The sequence below is a fragment of the Callithrix jacchus genome, chromosome 1 (assembly GCF_049354715.1).
Source record: "Callithrix jacchus isolate 240 chromosome 1, calJac240_pri, whole genome shotgun sequence".
Classification (NCBI taxonomy): Eukaryota; Metazoa; Chordata; class Mammalia; order Primates; family Cebidae; genus Callithrix; species Callithrix jacchus.
This window is the reverse complement of record NC_133502.1, coordinates 96,858,719-96,881,482: the sequence shown is the minus strand read 5'-3', so window position 1 is coordinate 96,881,482 and position 22,764 is coordinate 96,858,719. Positions and strand designations below refer to the sequence as shown.

At 38.9% G+C, this 22,764-nt stretch overlaps 1 protein-coding gene across 11 annotated transcripts in view; it reads right to left on the bottom strand.

The window, feature by feature from the left end:
• Positions 1-22,764, bottom strand: part of TUT7 (terminal uridylyl transferase 7) — a 74,829-nt gene that overhangs the window by 25,052 nt on the left and 27,013 nt on the right. For all 11 annotated transcript variants that reach the window (XM_035303330.3, XM_002742884.7, XM_008996097.5 and 8 more), the window contains exons 11-19: positions 18,547-18,699; positions 15,583-15,763; positions 13,149-14,221; positions 12,602-12,752; positions 9,601-9,687; positions 8,981-9,081; positions 7,241-7,298; positions 1,094-1,197; positions 327-416 (exon numbers count right to left, since the gene is read on the bottom strand). In XM_035303330.3, the coding sequence (XP_035159221.1) occupies positions 327-416; positions 1,094-1,197; positions 7,241-7,298; positions 8,981-9,081; positions 9,601-9,687; positions 12,602-12,752; positions 13,149-14,221; positions 15,583-15,763; positions 18,547-18,699 (1,998 nt within the window). The remainder of the gene's footprint in view (positions 1-326; positions 417-1,093; positions 1,198-7,240; positions 7,299-8,980; positions 9,082-9,600; positions 9,688-12,601; positions 12,753-13,148; positions 14,222-15,582; positions 15,764-18,546; positions 18,700-22,764) is intronic.

Here is a 22,764-nt window from a genome sequence, read left to right as displayed (position 1 = left end):
CCAAGGTTTTCTGCTAAGTTTGCATCCCTTCTATTGCCACTAAAAGTAAAGTGCATTACTTTGAAGGCTAATATAAAAATCATGTTTTCAAAGGTAAAAAATATGCAAACAAAGCCAATCCAACCTAGCAAAGCTGTGGACAGTTGGCTACATGCAAGATTGTATAAAATTCAGAACAAAATTTTAGCTGTCTCCATAGGCCCTGCCAAAGAGTTACATGAAGCATTTCACATGACTATAGTTCATTAACAAATAGACGTATGCTTTAACAGTGTTTAAAGATGCAATGAAATTTCCTGATAAGTCACAGTAAGAAGCATACTTACCTTTGTAAACACTTTCATGGTATAGCACAAATACTTCACTCTGGGATCAATGGCGGAATAAGCAGATAAAAGCCTTGTATTATGCAGGGCCTGTTAAAAGGGAAATAACACTATAAAACTAACAATTACGTGTAAAGGGTTTGTTGTTGTTGTTGCTGTTGTTGTAGTTTTAAATAATGGAGATGGGATCTCACTATGTTGCCCAAGCTGGTCATAAACTTCTGGGCTCAAGTGATTCTCCCCCGTCAGCATCCCAAAGTGCTGGGATTACAAGCATGAGCCACCATGCAAGCCTAGATGAAAATTTTAACCTGGAATATTCTAATAGGTTTACAGTGTGATTCATATTAGGCAGAAGGCATTTCAACTGAAATTAACCTTTTTTTAATCCCCCTTAAAGACAATCTTCATTAACTTACTAGACAATAATAAAGAAGTATAAGTAACATCTGACTTCATGACTCTTATGTCCTTGGTCTGAACATCTAGAAAATAAGAGCTAGTGAAATAAACTATCAGTTCCCTTTCAGTAGATATAATATCTCTCTGCATAAACACCCCTCAGGGTCCAGAGAGGTCCTACAAATCCCTGAAACATATCTGAATCCTCAGCCTCAGAACATGGCCAGTTTCACAGCAAGTAAGCATAATAACCCTTGAAAGACTGACTAAGATGAAATGAATGGCTTGCTTAATTTGAGGTTTTTGAAAGGTAAGATATTTGCTCCCTTAATCTCTCTGAACAAAAAGCCTGAAGAAAATCTTACCAATGTGTTATACAAACTGATATCTACTTCCAGACCACTTCTCAAATGGAAGAACTTCACAATTGGTACCTTTGCTGTTGTAATAGGTAAGATGTTTCTCAGACCTAAGTTGGGAAATAAAATGTTATCATTAACAGCAGCCGGGGATATAAGTAATTCTTTTATTAACGTTCCAGTATAAAATGGTGTAAATCTAACTTTGGCCTGTTTCACTGCCTTCATTAGGACTAGTAAAAAAATTCTGTTATTAACAAACATCTGGGAAGATTAGTCTGGCAAAGTTTACATTTATTAAACACACTGATAATAGAACTACAAGAATCAAACAGTCACTCCCCTCTAGGAACTTACTGGATCATAAATGCACACGTGTGCGTGTGTGTATGTGGGGGGAGATCCCGCAAATGCCAAGGCAAGGGCCTAAAGCTGCAGTTTGTTCCCATATAAATAATGAAACAGAAAAGAACTAGAAATATAATCACATAATTATTCATAACTAATCATTGATATAGATACCTAGATATATATACTCAGTATAATCTTTTAACTTTGCTAATGTTTCTCAGCTTGTGAAGTGTGAACCTAAGATGACACTGTGAAAGAAGTGACACTAATGCAAGATGTTCTAAGCCCTCTGTCACACCCATGTAATGGCTGCTGGAGGGCATCTTGGGTGTGCAGCAGTGCTAGCGCTGAGAAAGCGACCACTGTTTAGCCAGCTGTGGAAGGAGATGTCCAAGATACCTCCTTCCTCAGAGGAGTTAGGAGAAAACTCCACTCCCGTAAACACTGTGGTAGGCCTGACGGCTGTCAGAGATGCCTACAAACACCCAGGGGCTTAACTGTCTCTATGTGGTGCTGCGCTTCAGTGGTCACGTTCCACGTCTACTTTCATGTTCCGCTTCTGCACCTAGTTCCTCTTTTTCTTAGAAGACAGAATCAGTAATAGTAACATAAATCTTAAAGTTTTTGTTCTTTCTTAATGAAAAAAGTGCTGACGCATTATGCTCCTTCCCTCGACTCAGCTACTTGAAAGTCCTGGGCCTCTATCTCCAAGACACATGATTTACTTGACCCTATCACTGACCACCAATGACTCACCCTACCTACCCTGTCCCTTGCTTTGTCCTCAATAAAAGTCAGAGTATCCAGGCACTCCGGGCCACTGCCGAACTCCGTGCCTTGCTTAGCAGTGGACCCCTGGGCCCAAATTTTCTTTCTCTTGATCTGTATGTCTTGTGTCTTTACTTCCAGTTTCTTATCTCCACATCAATAGAAAGGGGCTCAAAGGACCCTGTAGGGCTGGACCCTACATACGAACATGCATATAGATGTGGTTGTCAGTCAGACAAATATCAAAACAGAAGAAGCTACTACAGAGTCTGAACTATGTTGTTCCCACCTATTCTTCCCATGCGACTATATCTAATTTGGAGAAGAGCCTATGGGACAATCATCCTCAAAACAAATTACTCACCTTAGAGCTAGAAGTTACGAATTTATGAAGGTAATAGAAAGGAATCAACTTCAATAGAAGAAAGGAAATTGCCTGAGCTAAGCTTTGAAAAAGAGGGAGAACAACCAGCAAAAATAGTGGCAGTTGAGGGAATTTACCAGGCAAGGCAAACTACACAGAAAGCATAGATGCCTCCAACAGAACGGTATGTTTAGGAGGTTCCAGAGAATTGTGTAGGTTATGGAATGAACTTGAGGGAATGGAATATGAGGCATAGAAGATGGAGAAACTGGAAAGAGCCCAACTAGAGAACATACACATTTTGCTAAGAATTATTCTTAGAATCAAAGAGGAGCCAATGAACTGGTCTAATTTGGGAGGAATCACTGACTACATCTAGTTAGACAATGCCCCCAGCAGTGGATTGACTGGTGGCACCAGGAATAGAGGCAGGGTGACCACTTATGAAAAAATAACGGGGTGTGAACTCTCATGGTGGTATGGGGATACACAGAAGAAGCAAGGCATGTTTGAGAGCATCTATAACTGGATGGGGAGCTAGGGATAATAAGGGAGGATCCTTTAACAGTAAGAGCTACCACTTCCTGAGCCCCTAATGTGTGATAGGGGTATGTGAAGAGTCCTTTATAAACATTACCTCCTTAGCTTTATCACTCTCATCTTACAGATGAGGAAACAGAGACCCAGAAAAATCCACTAGTTTAGGAACATGCAGCTGGTAAATTGTGGAGCTGGAATTCAAATCTAGGTAAGACTGACTGACTCCCAACCTAGTCTGGGTCAGGCTAATTACCATTTCATCTGTTTTGTTGATTCCAGGGATGCCAATATCAACAACCATGAAAGAGGATTCAGAAGGAAGGGCAGATTAATGGAGTTGGTTGCTACAGAAGTGAAGTGTTAAAGTGAAAGATAAGCTCATTCTGAGATGTCAGAGTTTGAGTTTCTTCTGAGAGAGCTAAGTGGTGATATCTAGAAAGCAGATACATAGCGATTGTATCATAGAACACAGGACAAAATAAGTAGATAGAAGACATTTCAGGAAAAAAGGGTCTTTGTGGCAGACAGAGGAAATGGAACTTAATTTGATGGGGAAAGGGGGCAAGGAAGCTCATTTTACTGAATACTTAGAATATGCTAGGCCTTGTACTTTAATGTATTATCTTTCTTAATCTTAAATGCCATAGAATTGTTATTTCCACTTTGGAGATGAGAAACTGAGTGCTTGCTATGAAGCTGAATGATTTTCTGGGATTGCACAGCCAGGAAGTGGGAGACAGAATTTAAAACCAGAGTCTGATTCCAGAACCTCCACCTACTACTTTGCTATCCTGCCTCTAAATTAGACAGATACCTTTTTCTTCACATTGTTCCCATTCTGGAATTTGACACTGTTGACCATTACAACACTACAAAGTCTGGGACTTATTCACAGCATATCATTCCAGTTCCTTTTCTTAATTTCTGTCTAGTCTCTTTCTCTCAATCTCTCTCTTTTTCCTCAAGGCTTTCAAGCAAAAAAACCTGTTTTATTTTCATCTTCAATTCTGACTGACAACCCAATATTTCTAATTGCTTTCTGGAATGTTAACTCTTTGAGATTATATACTCATGGTAAACTAAACACTTCCACACAGGTGTTCTCTGCAAACATTCCCAGTTCTCAGATACCTCTGACCTTCTCAAATACATATTGTCCTTACTCCCTACTTGTAGGTACAAAATCCAGGAAATTTCCCCACTTGGAATCTCTCATATCTTTTTCCTGTTAGTACCAATGACAGCCTGGCTGAAGTCCTGCTGCCCTGTTGTCTAGATTATACTTCCATAACAGAGACCACACCAGCTGCGTAAAAACCTTATGTTATGCTTTTATTGGGTCTTTTCCCTCCTGAAGAAACTTAAGTAGCCTCCAAATATTTACAGACTTGACCTTATTTCTAATATTTCCCATTTGAAAATCTCCAAATGTACCAATCTTCTTACTGCTTTCCAAAATATCCCACAGTAACACATTCACTTCTACGTACTTAGAAATGCCTTCTTTTGCTGTCCTTTTCAAATTGTATTCACTGTCACCTGAGATCATAGCAAGTCCATCTCTTCCATCAGCCTTCCCTGTGCAACCCGTTCCCATATTCTCTCTTCTCAGAAGTTATTTAACTGAATACTACCTTACATTGTTATGTAGTTTGGGAGATTATTTTACCTCTTAAAATATGGAACCTTTCAAAAGAAAAACCTATAGATTTTTAATTTTTCCACCATCCCTAAGTGCCCAACACAGTGCTGTGCACATAGGAGGCACCCAATAAAATACCTGCTTTTAAAGCCACTAAGTTTTAAACACAGCCCTCTAGCTGTTATGAAATTCTTGTTCTGTGCAATCTGCATTCCATTATTATTATAATCATGTGTGTCTAAGTCATTTCTAGTCTAAAAATGATTTGTTTTTAACATGGTTCCTTCTTAGGAAATATATACTGAGGTATTTAGGGGAAAGGACATAATGTCTACAGCTTAATCTCAAATGGTACAGGAAGAAATGAAGAGCAAGCAAAAGATGGAATGATGAATCAAATATGGAAAATGTTAATTGGTAGATCTGAATAAAAGCTATATGTGGAGCTCTTTATGTAACTTTTGCTGCTTTCCTTTAAATCTGAAATTAAATTATTTCAAAACACAAAGTTAAAGTCTAGCTAAGTGCTAAAAAATTAATAATTGGTCGGGCACAGTGGCTGACACCTGTAATCCCAGCACTTTGGGAGGCCAAGGCGGACAGATCATGAGTTTAGGAGATCAAGACCATCCTGGCTAACATGGTAAAACCTGTTTCTGTTAAAAATACAAAAATTTAGCCAGGTGTGGTGGCATGAGCCTGTAGTCCCAGCTACTTGGGAGGCTGAGGCAAGAGAATCATTTGAACCTGGGAGGTGGAGGTTGCAGAGAGCTGACATCGTGCCACTGAACTCCAGCCTGGGCCACGGAGCGAGACTCTGTCTCAAAATAAATAAATAAATAAAAATTAATAGTCATGGTAACTCAGTACTTTAGTTTCTTTGCACAACCTTCAAAACAAAACGAAACAAAACAAGTGCCCTTTAGAGGTGGAATTCCTAAGCTAGGGAAATGTTTATTTCAATGACCAAAGAAAAGTGTATCAATGCACTTCTTTTTTTATATTTTTTTCTGCCCTCTGTGAACAAATCAATGCACATTTAAGAAAAAAAGCCCAACCCAATCTCTGTATATTTTAGGTTAACTTTTGTTGGGAATAAACCAAAACTAAGATTTTTTTTTTTCCTCATGTTATTTAAATAACATGGTATGTACTTTATTAACTCCTGGAAAAAAATTCAAAGAAAAAGGGCACTCTAGGTGTGTATGTATGTGTATGCCTAGGTGTGTGTGCACATTCATGCTATGACTTAAAAGTCTGTTCTTAACTGAAATGTACAAAAACTTTTCATGGAAAGACCATGGATTTCAAGTTTCCTGAGGACGGGGGCCATATATTGTTCACTCTCATTCTCAGCTCTTGGCACAGAAGTTTGCTGAACTACATTTTAAAAGAAGATTTTTCACTGTTAACGGTATCCATAGCTGCCATGACAACAAAAGGGTATGTTAACAGCCTTTCAATTCTGTCCATGGCTTACAAAATCTATACATTTTATGCTGTAAATACTCTAGAAATTACCCAGTCTAGTTTTCTCAATTTATCAATGAAAAAAGAGATCAGTCTAGGCATGGTGGCTCACACCTACACTCCCAGCACTTTGGGAGGCCAAGGCAGGAGGATCACCTTAGCCCAAGAGTTAGAGACTAGCCTGGACAACCTAGCATGAACCCATTTCTTTAAAAAAAATGAAAACAGAAAAAAAAAAAGAAATAGATCACTTCCAAGTGAAGGACTTGTTTAGGGTCATATACAGCTTCTTGAGCAGAACAACAAGCAATTCACCCACATGCCCAGTCCAGAATGCTTTCCTTTCCTGACACTTCACACCATTAGCAACTCCTACACTTTGACTTACACAACACCAATAAAGGAAAATAATTTACAGACTTTCGTGCCTGTCTCATGTAAGCTTTGTCTTGAAATAAAACTGAGGTAGACAACAATATACCCATAAATTATCACCAATTCCTCACTCTCTCATACTTAAGCATACAAGATTTTAAAAAGACATTAATATTACAATTATTCTATAAATGAGCCATTACACTGCTTCATGGCATTAATAAACTCTAAGTACAATTGGCCCTTCATGTCTGTGGGTCCTGCTTCCCCATATTCAACCAAACACAAACCAAAAATATTTGAGGGAAAAAAGCAACTAATAAAAAACTAACAATACAATAAAAAAAAGTACAAATAAAAATATAGTATAACAACTATTTACATAGCATTTACCCTGTATTAGATATTATAATTTAGAGATGACTAAAGGTATATGGAAAGATGAATATAGGTTATATGCAAATACTATGTCATTTTATATAAGGAACTTGAGCATCTAAGGATTTTTTTACCTACTGGGAAGGGGAGAGGTGAGGGATGAGGAGTGTGCCTGGAACTAACACCCCATGGATACAGAGGGAAGACTATACAAAACAGTAATTAAAAAGTCAAAAATATTTTTAGAAAAAGTTTACAGAGGTACCTGAATGTTTTCTGAGGACTCGTGCTAATTCTTCAATAGTTCTGACACAGTCTAATCCCTGCAACAAAGAAGGTACCAAGAACTTAATAAAAACTGGAAGACAGGTTCTGAAACTGGCTATAGTTTCCATTACCTTTAGAAATAATGAAATTAATTTCAAGTCAGCCTCTCTGTATATTTTTCCTTTCTAGTTGGGTATCAGAGTCAGTAATCACAGGAAATATCCTGAGGGTACAAAAACCACTGAACACCCAATACATCCTAATTGTTTTGGGTGTGCAGCAAAGGCTAAAATCAGTCATGAAGCCTATGGACCCAGGACTTCCAAAAAAGTCTGAACCATAGTGAGGACCTTCATTTCTTCCCCTCCATATAATTATATCACTCAGAAGTACTCCATGTCCCAGAATATATAAGAGAAGGCTTCTGTGCTGCAGCTTATTTATTCTAAGTAGAGCTTCATTATAGTTTAGGAGTTGATGAATTGCTGTGGAGAGTGATTAAGCTCAAATTATTTCCCAATAGGACTAGCCAGAATTATAATGTATAAAACTAAAGTCATACAGCAAATATGAATAGTATTTCAAATAAATCATTCTTAAAAACATTTGGGCTGACTCTATCAACACAGGCCTGTTTGATGGTTATAAAAATCCCAGAACATATTTGGAATGTTAGTTTAGAAATGCCCTCAAAAAGAGTTCATAAGCCAAGTAAAAAAAATAAATAAATAAACCTTGAGGATGTATAATAGGGTCATTCCATATGTTGAGCCAATCTTGCTTATATACTTTATTCATATTCAGGCTAGATCACTTTTGACTATTTTCCCAAATCAGGTATATCCTCAAAATATAAAGACGTGAAACTAAGAAAAGGTACAAAAAGGTCTTCAGCAACAGCAGCATCATTCATGTAGATATCTAGCATTTGGACTGCTGTCAAGATTTAAAAGGAATAGGGACTCAGCACTTCCCAGACTTTATACCTTTATATGGTATTTTATAAATGCCTTCAGATATCCCAGGGGCTGGCAAGCTTATTTTCCTTTGTGCACCATATGGTCTCTTACAACCACTAAACTCTGTGCTTACACAGAGTGAAAGCAGCCATAGGCATTATGTAAGTGAGTAGGTACAATTCTGTTCCAATACAACTTTATTTACAAAAACAGGCAGTGGGGGGCTGAATTTAGCCCAAAGGCCGTTGTTTGGTGACTCCTGACATACATGATCCATGATAATGTGTACAAAAATCAGTGGAGGCAGGAGGAACAGGTATTAAACTTTATTATTTACCAAAGACCACATATTTAGTTACTGATGAAACCAAGTTTATCTCAAATCCAGGTCTCTGGACTATAAGGTTAATACTCTTATCATTTACCACACTGCCCATCTGGTAAAAAACTTTACAGATAACCTTATGTGGGTGTGTGATCCAAGCTGGCACAGTAGCCAAGCCAATGAGACACTGGAGAGGCTGGTTTGGCTATGTAGAATTCCCAGGCATCACTTTCCAATCCACTTTTTGCTACAGGGTGAAAGTACAACCTTTCTACTCCTCACATTCCTCACAACCTTTCTAAGCTATTTAATGTATTTGGCCAGAGACTGTGCCAAACAGCACACTCCATAGGGTATGCCCTGATAAATTTGGAAAATACCAAGCAGTAATGTCAGTCTAGATTGGTCAAATCACACTGCCACAGCAAATGGAAGTTTTATGTGGTCACTGTACCTCAGCAGTTTCAAGTCCATTAATTGTCATACAGACGTCAAGGTCACTCTGTTTGAACCCAAATCCATTTTTGGAGGAGCCAAACAGGCTCAATTTAGTTCCTGTTAGGGATATATGAAAAGTAATAACTAATTACCTGAGTACATTTAATTTTTGATCAAAATGGCCCTCTCATGAAGCAGAAATACCCAGTTGTTTATCCTATATTATTCTCATACTTATGTTCTCTGATTAACTGGTCATTTATTCTAAAATCTTTTTCTCAAAGTTTCCTTTATATATAAGCTGTATATGGCAAGAAAGATTACCAGTGCTACTTTATTCTCAAATGCAAAGACATTTCAAGGACAATGTTAGATCACCTCAACACATTTAATAATGTAAGCTTAACTTTGACTACAAACATAGTATTACATGAAATTCATTTATGGCACTTACTAGAATAAACCCTACACTATTTCTGTTGGTAAACGAGGATTAAGCAGACCAAGGACCATTCTGGGTATATCGCAAAACAGTGGAAACCCTGTTTTGATTCTCAAAATCAGTGTGCTTATAACACATGAACTCATTTAGAAGAAAGGTCACACAACTTTTCTTAAAAATAAAAAACAATTTACCTGGAAAATCCTGTCTTATGAAACTTTCTAGGTTTTGCCGAATATGTTCACGAGCCTGATCTTCTATAATTGTTGGAGAAAAATCCTCTGTTTAAAAATAAATCATCATATTAAGAAAATATGACTGTTAACACTTTTTAATTTTTACAAAATAAAACTTATAAACTTAAATTCAAAAATTCCTAAATTATTGTCTTCTCAGTAGACAGCAATAACAAGGTAAAATTCTTTTATTTATTTTTGAGACAAGGTCTGGCTCTGTTGGCCAAACAGAGTAGTAGTAGTATAGTGGTGCAATCTTTTTTTTTTTTTTTTTATTGAGATGGAGTTTCGCTGCTGTTACCCAGCCAGGCTGAAGTGCGGGGGCACGATCTCAGCTCACTCAACCTCCGCCTTCTGGCTTCAAGCAATTCTCCTGCCTCAGACTCCCGAGTAGCTGGGACTACAGGCGTGCACCATCATGCCCAGCTAATTTTTGTATTTTTAGTAGAGATGGGGTTTCACCTTGTTGACCAGGATGGTCTCGATCCCTTGACCTCATGATCCACCCGCCTCGGCCTCCCAAAGTGCTGGGATTATAGGCGTGAGCCACCGCGCCCGGCCATTGGTGCAATCTTAACTTACTGCAACGTCTGCCTCCCAGGCTCAAGCCATCCTCCCACCTTGGCCTCCCCAGTAGCTGGGACTACAGGCATTTACCCATGCCCGGCTAATTTTTGTAACAATAATGTAAAATTTAAAATGTACTTTTTTAAGAGTCTAAGAAGTGATCTTGAAATGGAAAATAATTTAAACAGGGATCTGCACTTGGGTTTCCCGAAAGGCACTAGCATTACAGAAAGGGCCTTCAGGGATCACCACCCCACAAAAGTGTGAATTTAAAAGTTTGTGAGCATTTGCATGTATTTTTTTCCCTAAGGAGAACCTAGGTTTTTTTCATAGCTCATAATACCCAAAAAATGTTTCGAAAAAATTAAAAAGTACTGGTTAAGAACACGTGCCTTCTAGCACAGATGAACACGTTATGATGAAGCCACGTGAAACAAGTTCCTTTATTTTAAGCAGCTGAACATCTCTCCTTTAAATGTTTTCTTTTTGTAAAACTTTAAGCCTCTCTACACCAATGCTTCCCCAAACTCGTGTTCCTAAAGGGTTGTTACGTAGGCTATTGTGTTACTTGAAAAGTATTCTATGTTCAAATGTTAGAAATAATATTTCTCAGATACCTTTACTATGCTAATATGTCCTGGAAATCTCTAAAGGAGACTGACTGTCCCTAAGAGAGAAGGGAGTGTGTTGCATTATTCCCTACTTGGCCCAGGTATACTTCTGGTGACGAAATATTATTAACTGCATCCAGAAAAACATTTCAAAGGATACCAGCTGGGAATTGCTAGTACTCTAGTTTTAAGACTCAAAAGATCCCCAGCAAATCAACTTTCGGCCCCTCACAGAGACAGTACTTTGAAATTCATATTGAGATTTTACCCTCTCCCAACCATTTTGGAAAAATTATGAACTGAAACTTTTCAGAAAATATCTTTTTTCTGGAAGAAAATGTCCCTCCCTTACTCTCATCCTTATTTTGTATCCTGTCTTATAACAGTCCATCCATTTTTGTAGCAAACTTTTCAAAAACAGTTATATAACCTGGTCCTATCTTTCTGGGGCCTGGATCTGCTTACACAGCAGGAAGGATACCACCACCAACCTTTACATAGCCCAGCTGGCCATGAAAGTGTGTCCAGGCTTCAAGTAACTCAAATTTTAATCTTTGGCAGGGTGCTTTGGCTCAGCCTATAATCCCAGTACTTTGGGAGGTAAAGGTGAGCGAATCACTGGAGGTCAGGAGTTTGAGACTAGCCTGGCCAACAATGGTAAAACCCCATCTCTACTGAAAATGCAAAAAAAAAAAATTAGCCTGACATGATGGCACATGACTATAATCCCAGCTACTCAGGAGGCGGAGGCAGGAGGATTGCTTGAACCCAGGAGGCAGAGGTTACAGTGAGCTGAGATCGCACTGCTGCACTTCAGCCTGGGTGACAGAGCTAGACTTCGTCACACACAAAAAAATCTTTCTTGGCAGAGTAACGGAAAATTGAAAGGGGGGAAGATATTAATACTGAGCTTTAAAAAGAAACCTGCTGGCCAGGCGCGGTGGCTCAAGCCTGTAATCCCAGCTCTTTAGGAGACTGAGCTGGATGAAACACTTGAGGTCAGGAGTTCGAGACCAGCTTGGCCAATATGATGAAACCCCATATCTACAAAAAATATAAGAACTAGCTGGGTGTGGTGATGCATGCCTCTAACACCAGCTACTTGGGTGGCTGAAGCAGAAAAATTGCTTGAACCCAGGAGTTAGAGGCTGTGATAAGCTGATACCCCGCTACTGCATTCCAGCCTGGGGGACAGAGCAAGACCATGTCTCCTCACCAACCTCTAAAAAATGAAACCTGCTATGATTAGTATATACCTTGATGCAACAACTATGCTGTTAATAAAAGGAAGTATGAAAGACACTTGGCATTAAAAGAAAAACAATGGGGAACACAGGGAAACTGTATCACTACAAATAATTAAAAAATCAGTCAGAAAGAAGAAAAAAATCAGTCAGGCATAGTGGCATGCACCTGTGCTCCCAGCTGCTTTGGAGGCTGAGGTGAGAGAATTACTTTAGTCTGGAGAGGTCAAGCCTGCAGTGGCTTATGATAGTTCTCCTACACTCCGGACTGGGTGACAAAGTGAGATCCTGTCTCAAAAAATTTAAAAAAAAAATTTTTTTTTAAATAAAAAAGACCCTCTCTGCTTCTCTCCTCATCTTTCTTTGACATCTATTGAGTTTCGCAAATGGAACAGACATGACATGGCACAATGTGGATACAACAGAGAACGGAATAGACTTGGTCCTTAATGTTTAGAGAGCCAATAGTGATTCTAATGACTCAAGTAAATGTCAATTTAGTATTCTGACAAATCAAAAGAAATGTGAATAACTTACTATAACATTGGATACAAACTTGATCTAAGATATTTAAAAACTTGGGTGTTAATGGTGGCAGAGGTTCTAGATGGATTCTTTTGAAGTCTTCAGGACAGTCCTTCTTTAGATGACCCTCTCGTTTGCATAAGCTGCACACCACCATAGGAGACTGCAGGAATATGGCAAAGCAAAACAAGACTTAACACTTTATTTGCCAAATAAAGGAGTCTGGAATCATTTCTTAAAAGTACATAGTCACCTATCCACTTTCAAAGGAAACAAAAATATAACATGCATCCATTCAAATGATCTGAGAGATGGGGACATCCTATGGTATCCTTAGGAGAACAAGGTAGTTATTTTCACTACTAATAGGCTTCCCTTCCTCTGCTAATTCCCATGAGTCTTAAGGAGGAAAGTGGACGAAGCAGTCATATGAGAATGAAAGGCCAACTTGTTAAACACTACCAAACTAGGAAAACTCCTAGTATATAAAAATTGAAATTACATGCATTCAAATTGCTTAAAATCTCCTAGTTCTATGTCTAGTAGTGGTACTGATTACCTTGCCTTTGGTGAAGATAAGTTTACTGAATTCATAAAAAAAATCAGACTGATCCACAGGTGAATTTTCTTCACATACATTTTCTTCCTTAAGACTTATTTTGTTAAGTCCAACTAGCAGAGCTCCATCTACATGTTTCCCACAATCTTTCACATCTTCATACTTAGCAGGCTCGCCTAACTCATCATCCTCTTCAGATAGCGCATCTTCATCCCCTGACCCAGTGTACGTGTTGTCTAACTCATCTTCGTTAGCCATGCCATCTTCATCTTCCCTTTGGTTAATGGTGAGCCTAGGTTCTTCTTCCTCCTCTTCTTCATCCTCTTCATCAGAGGGAATAATTTCTGATGCCTGGCCCTGTATTGAGTAGGTAAAGTGGTTTAGAGAGTCTTCTAGTTCCTCAGTACCTTCTATACTTTCTCCATCAAGATCAACCTTCTCATTTAAAGTAGCAAGTCCATCACACTCTTTAGTGGTGGGATTTTGGAAGCCTTCTAAATCCAAAGTGCTATCTGACTCATTATTACATGTGCTGCCACAGATGACACGCTCCCCATGTTTCTGATCAACAGTCAACAGATGCTTGCCCTTTCTTCCAATTTCCTCTTTCTCATTTTTCCTTCCTATTTCTTGATGGTGCACTTTATCAACCTCGTAATCATCATAGTTAACGTCTGCCTGGATACAGTCTGAGTTTTCAGGGTGGACACTGATGTGCTCATTTCCCATTTCTTCTGTTGATGGGCTCCCAAAGCTTTCAGCATTCTTTTTAAGAGTAACTGGCTGTACCATACAGGTATTTGCAGCTGAACTGGTAGCATCAGGACCTTGAGCCAAAACTGAGTTTTTGAGTTTATCATCTTTTGCTTGTATATCTGGATCATGATGTACTACTTCTTTAGGATGTTCTGAAATACATGTAACTGCATTCAGGGGCTTTGGAAGGCTGGATTTTGCAATTTTGTGTGGAAGAGCAAAATATTTGTATGTTGTCCTTAAACAATGAAGTATATATTCAAACACAGGTTGACTATTTAGGGTCCTTGCCACATTTCTTTTAACAGAATAGGGATCTGTAATTAAAAAAAAAAAGAAAAAAATCCATGTCTTCATATACTACTGTATTTCATGTTTTAAAAATTAGCCTGCTGCAGATAAAAACAGACAACAAACAACAGTAAAATTTATCTTTTACTTTATACGCTTAAAAAAAAAACTGGGGATGGAGAGTAAGAAAATAGAGTTTAAGAACAAAAAGCAGTATTTTCTGAAACATCTGCTCTATGAAGGGAACCCATTCTGTTCAGAACCAGTACCCCTTCTCCCTATTGTGCTCTGTGACTGTGGAGGTAGAAAAGATGTTATCAGCATGGCTCACAGGCCCTCAGGAAGGAAGATCTTCCCACCAGGCTCTGCTGCTGAGTGCTCTGCCTCCCCACTCAGCCAGGCCCTGCGGTTTATCGAGCTTACCTCCACTCTTCTGCCCTGGGAAGCCCCATCACTGAATTGGCTGGACTGATTTCAGGGGCGAGAGGGAGGCACCAGGAGGAGACACCACTTCTCTCAATCTTTTCTCCTCCCCTAGAACTCCAGCAGGTTAGGCAATTGGCCAGAAGAGCTGAGCCAGAGAAACTGCAGGGGAGGGTTTAAAAATGTGAGATCCCCATGACTGCACACAGAATTTATGCAAAATGCAAAAAACCCTCTTATGCAACATAAAGCTTGAAAAAAAATCAAGCAAAAATAAGAGAATTCCATTTAGGAGGTTCTTTAAATTATTTAAAGGAGGAGAATTAAGATTTCTAGAGGGGCTTCAACCTCCTGACTTTGCAAAGCTGAGAAGATCTAGTCCATTTAATGACGTCTACAGGGCACACCAGTGTATCTTTGATAAAGTGATTTCAGTTAAATGAGCCTTCACTAAAAATGTGTTTTTATGAATTAAGTTCTAAATGTTACTGTAGATACGTCAAAAATAACTACTCATTCTCTCTACTGGAGAGGAATCCAGTGGAGAATGACATTTTTGACGAGAAAATCGTCCTCACCTTTGCAAAACTAAACGACTTTGACAATCCACAAAAGGAGTAAATTTAATGGTAAAGAGGAAAGGGGGATTTACACATCACTTTGAAAAACATATTTTAGGCATTTAAGTGGTTAAGCAATCTACAAAGAAAGCAAGGACTCAGCCAGCCAATATTCAAGTTGTTTATACTTTAAAAACCCAGGGTGAACAGTTTGATTCCTTGAAATGACCCACTGTAACACATTCAAGATTCTAATTATTTATTTCCCTTTGAGGGCAGGCCTACCTTACTTGTAGGAGCTGAAAAGAGGCTGAAATAAAAAGCATGCTATTAGACTGGTACCTTAAAAAAAAAAAAGGGGGGGTGGTAGTGGGAGGGAATTAAAGATAAACATTTTGAGATACCTTCAATGGCAATGCGTTTCTTGGGCCAGTCCTTCAATTCCCGAGATACCAATTCTTTGACACGAATACTTATCACTAAATCAGCCAAATTAAATTCTAAAGCATAGAATCGAAGCAATTCCACCCAGAGCTGCCCAACTGGTACTGAAGGCTGGTGTTTCATATCCAATATTAATGACACCTATTAATAGCAAAGAGAAACATACAGGTTATTTCTGATTTAAGTATAATCTGGAAAATTAAAGATCATTCAAGCATCAAATTAAAAAAATCTGGAAAACCTGAGCAAAGATATAAACCTGACAATGCATCTAGATAAATCAATTCTAACCTCTATTTTGTTTGTAGTAAAATAGCATTACTTCACTGCACTATTAGAATTAGAATATGCTATAATCCAGTGATTATCACAGGAATAGACAGGATCAATTTTATTTAACCAGACAGCGCTCCTAATTTTGAACTGTTAATAACAGGTCGAGAGGACTGTGCATAGGTTGCTAATATTCTCAGCACTGAACTCTTCCTGTTACTGCTGCTGGAGGCACCTTTATAGTCACAGACACACAAAAATGGACAATAGCTAAAGTCATAGAGAAAAAGGAAAAACACTCCTCTCACTGCCCTGGGAAGCTACATAAGCACACTGACTCTGTCAGTGGCAAATGATTTTAAAGTCAAATAACTCTTGCCATCAGAAATTGACACTAGTTTTATACTTATAGATTTCTGACAAGTTGGAACATAATTGCGTTGTAATATATTAGAAAGTACGTATTACTTAGGATAGGGGAAAATAATGGGCCCAAATAGATTCTGCCACATCATAGCTCTTAATTGCTCTATGACTTAGCTTCTTCATTCTCAGACTGGTAGCACAGCACAGTGGCTAAGAAGACTGGTTTTGGAATTGGGACAATCTTAGATTTGAAATCCAAACTCTGCCATGTATTAGCCGTGTATGAGCAAGGTCAAAGTCTATAATCTCTCTAAGCCTGGGTTTCCTCATCTGAAAAATGGGGATAACAGTACCCACCTCATAGGGTTGTTGGGAGGACTGAATGAGATAGTGTCTGTAAAGTGCTTAGCACAGTGCCTGGCACACAGTGTTCAAAAAATGGTCGCTATCATTATCTGCAGAGTAGGGATGATACCACCTATAACACAGGATAGTGATGAGGATTAAATCAGAAACAAGGGAAATCATCTGGCAGACTTGGTTGCTCTGTATTTTTTCACGTAGGTATAGCCTTTTTAAGTTCAAGAAATCCATATATCACTGAAACACAATGTCACAACTGTAAGATGCTCTCAAGAGGTAATCTAGTCCAACTCCTGTATGTTACAAGAGAAGGAACTGAAGCCCCACAAGTTTCCATGGCTTGTCAGAAGGTTGCACTGCCTGGCAGTGGCTGAATGAGAACAATGTTTCAATGTCTCCTGATCCCAGTACACTGCACAACATATGCAACCTCGTAATGCCTGTAGTTCACTTTATTTCAGAAATGGCAGCATGATAAATCTTTCCAAATAACATAAAAATGTAAAAATAAAGCATTAACTGGATTTACAGCAATAGCTTTTCCTATAATTCACACTGAAACAAGTAATTTCCTCTAAAGTACACAAATTTGTCTTCAATCATACTTTATTATATTAAGCTTCAAAACCAGTGGTATATTTTTCTCAACCACAAAGGTTCTGTCAAGTAATATAAAGTAACATGGTGGCTTTACAAAGCAGAATCGATTAAAAATGCAAGTTGTCTAGGTCCCAAACACTATAGTTTGAGGACACAAAAAAATACCCCAGAAATTTTAAGCACTGTAACATTTTACCTCTTTATCCATAACAGCATTACAAAGGATTTTTAAGCATCTCACTGAAATGACTTGATAATACCATAACATGAAACTGGAGAGATCTTTGAAATATCTAGACTACAGGTACTTAAACTGGTTTCCTTTAAAGCAGAAACATTTTCTTTTTCAAATAAGAACAGCAGCTAACATTTACTGAGTGCTCACCACATGCTCGGCACTGGGTTAAGCATTCTGTAAGTGACCCTATGAGAGGGTACCAATATTATCCCCATGAGGAGGGAGGAAACTGGTGCACAGAAAGGCTAAGTCACTTGCCCAAGGACACACAGCTGGGAAGTGGGAGAGCTGGGATACAAATTCACATATTCTGGCTCCACAGCCTATACTTTTCTCCACTACAGAAACTCCAAATAGGAAACAGATAAAAGTGGTTCTGGTGGCAGCAGGTGTAGGGTGGTACCACCACTCTCCTCCTCCTCCCAGTGTTCAAGAATTCTAGAAACCACAACTAGAAAATCTGTGATTCACCACTAACTCCTCATTTTAGGCATGAGTAAAACATGAACTGGAGGAGTGACATGACTTGTTTGTATAGAGCTGGGATTCGAATCCAAGAATTCTGTAGATATTATTGTCATTTTACCCCATTTAATGGGAAGAGCAGGGGCCTTTCACCTATGTGGGAGAGAATCTTATTCTTATTACTAGGATAATGACATTGCAGAGATGTTCGTTTGAAATTCTAATGGATATAAATTCCCCTGCCCACCTCCAACAGTATAGGACGAGTACATTAAATCATATATGCATTCACTGTTATTTTAGTAACTGAAAGTTAGTTAACCCTTCATTCATTAAACCTCATAATACCACCTAAGACTAAGCTCTTTGAGCATAGATAAGGATTTACCTTTGAATTCTGAGTCTTTTTCAAAGGACCCAGCACAAAGAAACTACATAAATAAATGCAGATGTAGTGATCTAATTTTTTTTAACTTTTCTCGTTATTTGTCTTTTCAAGGTACTAAATAGACTGGCAAATGAAAGAGCCATGAAATATTTAAGATAGTTAAGGAAAGAAGACAAGACTGATTAACCCACAAACTTCACAATTGACAACTAGAAACAAAAGAGAACAGACCTGTCCCCTTTTAATCGGTATTTCTCTTGGTGCCTCTTCTTTTGATGAATCTGTGTCCCCTGCAGCATTGTCACTATATTCCCAGATCACAACATCTTTTTCAATGTCTTTAAGGTTGAAATTCCCTAGTTTGCTTAGTGAGAATCCTTCAATCTAGGAAAAATTAGACACATACTAAAATAAGATAAAAGTAATTTTATATCAAACATAGCCTACTAATCTTGGAAGGAATGAAAAAACATACTCATAGTTCATTAAAAATACAAAATATAATTTGTGGAATATCACAGAGACATCTATAAATTTAAAAATATTTTTAAAAGTAAAAAACAAGGTTTTGACTTGTAGAAAGAATGGTGACTTTGTGAAATAATTCTTCAGTAAATATTCTAAGAGTAGGCAAAGTAGCCTAGTGGCTGAGGTCATGGGTTCTGAAGTAAAACTGCCTGGTCTCAAATCTCAGCTCCTTCGTATACTAGCTGTACAACCTTGGGTAAGGTACTTACTCTCTATAGGACTCAGGTTCCTTTAAAAAGTGATAACACTAGGACTTCCTCCATGGGATGGTTATGATACAAAAAAATGACCATAAGGCACTCAGATAGAGGCAGTATCTGCTTGTAGCATAAAGCACATAGTAGCTGCTTAATAAATATAAGACAACTATACTGTTAGAAAATGAAATTAAAAAACTAGATCCAACTAATAGCAAATAATTTTAAATATTATTAATTCTGATTATGCTGGACATTTCCAAAGTAAATTTTATGTGATATTAATGAATTTTGATGCAAAAGAAAATGGTCTGGCTGAAAAGGCTTGCAAAATAAACCGAGCCAAACAGGTTTCTTCACTGTATAATGAGATTTATCTCAGCCTTTAAAACAGGTAAATGAACAAAATAATATGGGATGAAGTACAGATGCGGCCTCACATTTCTCAAATGTATTTTTATACTAAATGGACTACTTCATCGGTTTAGAAGAGAGTGATCCTTCCAAAATTTTAAGGCATCATGTCACTTTCCTGTTCATAGTGGTTTCCTTCTCTCTAGATGAAATGCAGTCCTTTCCAGGGCCTGCAAAACCTGGCCCTTTTCTATTCCTCTGATCCTTCTTCTATCTTCGTGGCTCAGAGATGACACCTGGTATTCCCTTGCTTAAAATGCCCTTCTCCCTAACAAAGTGAGGGAGGATATGGCTCACTTTATTCTTCCCCACTTTATTTAGTGCTGCTCAAATGTTTTCTCTAAGGAGCTCCCCATTTATCATTCTCTGTCCTCCTTACCCTGGTTTATTTTTCCTCAGAGAAATTACCACCACTGCATATGTATTTATTAGTCTCTTGCCCCTACTGGATGTACAAATTCAAGGAGGCAAAGATTTGCGTTTTGTTCACCACTTCTTTTTTTCTTTTTTTTTCCCTGAGATGGTCTCACTCTGTTGTCCAGGTTGGAGTGCAGTGGAGCAATCTTGGCTCACTGCAACCTCCACCTCCCACGTTCAAGTGATTCTCCTGCCTCAGCCTCCCAAGAAGCTGGGATTACAGGCACCTGCCACCATGCATGCCCAGTTAATTTTTGTACACACACACACACACACACATATATATATATATATTTTTTTTTTCTTTTTTTTTAGTAGAGATGGTGTTGCACCATGTTGTCCAGGCTGGTCTCGAACTCCTGACCTAAGGTGATCCACCTGCCTTGGCCTCCCAAAGTGCTGGGATTACAGGTATGAGCCATTGCCCCCGGCCATGTTTACTACTTTTAACCCTAACACCTAGAATAGTGCCTGGCCATGGTAACTGCTCAGTAAAGATTTGCTGACAGACTGAACTAGTCTTCCACAGAAAACACTTTGGAAAATATCAGGCATGGTGACTGTTTCTTAATTGGATGTATGTTTGCAATATTTTTCTCAATTGGGTAGATTGCCTTTTTGTTTAGGTAGTGATGTCTTCTGAAGAGCTGCAGTTTTAGAATTCAATAAAGTTTGATTTCTTATGTTTTTCTTTATTGATATGGTTTATGCTTTAGTATTTTAAGAAATCCTTGCTGCAAAGGTTTTTTTCCTAAGTTTTCTTCTGGGAGTTTCAGAGTCTTTCTCTTTGAATTTAAGCATTTAAATCTAAAACTTTCCCTATGCACACTATTTTAGCTACATCTGACAAATTTTATACATCTTCTTTTTTTTTTTTGAGATGGGGTCTTGCTCTGTTGTCTAGACTGGAGTGCAGCGGTGTGATCATAGCTCACTGCAGCCTCTACCTCCTGGGCTCAAGCAATCCTCTCACTTCAGCCTCTTGAGTAGCTGGGACTAGGGTGTATGCCACTATGCTAAGCTTATATTTTTATTATTATTTAGTTCAAAATATGTTCAATCTCCCATTTGAATTCCTCTTTAATCCATGGAATCCTTTCAAATGTACTATGACTTCTTTTAAGAAACAGCATAGGCCAGGTGTGGTGGCTCATGCCTATAATCCTAACACTCTGGGAGGCCGAGACAGAAGGATCACTTGAACTCAGGAGTTTGAGATCAGCCTGGGCAACATGGTGAGACCTTGTCTCTTAAATTAAAAAAAAAAGGAACCAGAATATAGTCTATCTTGATGAATATACCATATGGACTCGAAAAAAATATGTATTCTGCAGTTATTGGGTATAGTGTTTTATAAATAACAATTAGGTGGTTGGTAGTGTCTATCAGCTTATACTGTCTATACTGTGTGTTTAGCTAACACAGGTGTCAACTGATGAAAGCTGTTAAAAATCTCATCAGATGGTAGAATAGATTCCATCAATTTTTACTTCATGTATTTCAGTGCTCTCTTAATAGGTGCAAACATTTGCAATTGTTTTGTCTTCCCAATGAATTGACCCTACCCTAATAAAATCTCCCTTTTGTCTTTCGCATATTTTTTTGCTTGAAATCCATCTCATCTGATATTAACATAGCCTCTCTTGTATGGTTACAATTTACATCTTCTGCCATCCATTTACTTTTAACCTATATGTCTTTACATTTTAATTTATTTCTTCTAGAGAGAATATAGTCTTGCTTTTAAAATTCATTCTGAATGGGATCTAGTTAAACTTAAGAACTTCACAGCAAAACAAACTCAACAGAGTAAACAGAAAACCTACAGCATAGAAGACAATTTTGGTGAACTATACATCAAAGGTCTATCATCTACTATCTATAAAGAACTTAAACAAGTTTATAAGAAAAAAAGAAAAAAATCCCATTAAAAAGTTTGGGCAGACGAGAGGACTCAAGATGGCGCTGTGAGAACAACCCAGGATTGGAGTTCTCGTGTCGGCGGAGAGGTGAGTCTCAGCTGCATTTCCAGACTGATCTTTGTTGCCCACCGAACGGGGAAATTCCCAAGTGAAGAGGAGACGCGGGACGCCAGGCAGATATTCCGCCTGGCGTAGCCGGCAGCCGGGGTGGCGGCGGCCGGCCCTACCCAGTGCTCCCCACAGGGCGCACTTGTCCGGGTGTCCCGTTGAACCGGCAACCGGAGACGTGAGAGGGCTGGACTTGAGACTGAGCTAGACTTGGACAGTGGGCCAGCCCAGGGGATTGCAGGAACAGAGCGTTAGGATTGGCCCAGAGGGACGAACAAAACCGCGATTTCAAACAAGCCCCGTGCAGACGGCCCGAGACGCTCTGAGGGGGAGGGGCGGCCACCATTACCGAGGCAACCCGCCCCAACTGAGATACACGCCCATTGCTGACGCAGCCAGCCGTTGCCGAGGCAACCCGTCCCTACTGAGATACACGCCCACTGCTGACGCAGCCTGCCGTTGCTGAGGCAACCCGCTACAACAGAGAGACTCCACAGCAGGGCGTGGCAGAGAACAGCAGAACAGCTGAGCCAGGGTGAGCCTCACAACAGCAGGGCGGAGCCTCGGCAGGCAAACAGTGGCTAGTCTGCATCCTAGCTGGGCAGGACCTCAACGGACATCCAAAAATAAAGCCCAAACCCCTCAACACAGAGGATTTGAGAAAAAAAAGGGTTTTTTTAATGAGCTCTGTTGCAGCAGAATCAAACATAGCAGCCTAACAGCCCTGAATGAACAACACAGCTCACAGCTCAGCAATTAAACCCCTATAAAGTACAAACTGTCTCCTCAAGCAGCTCCCTGACCCCTCTATATCCAAAAGACTGACATTAGGCAGGCACCATCCTGGGACAAAGATAGCAGAA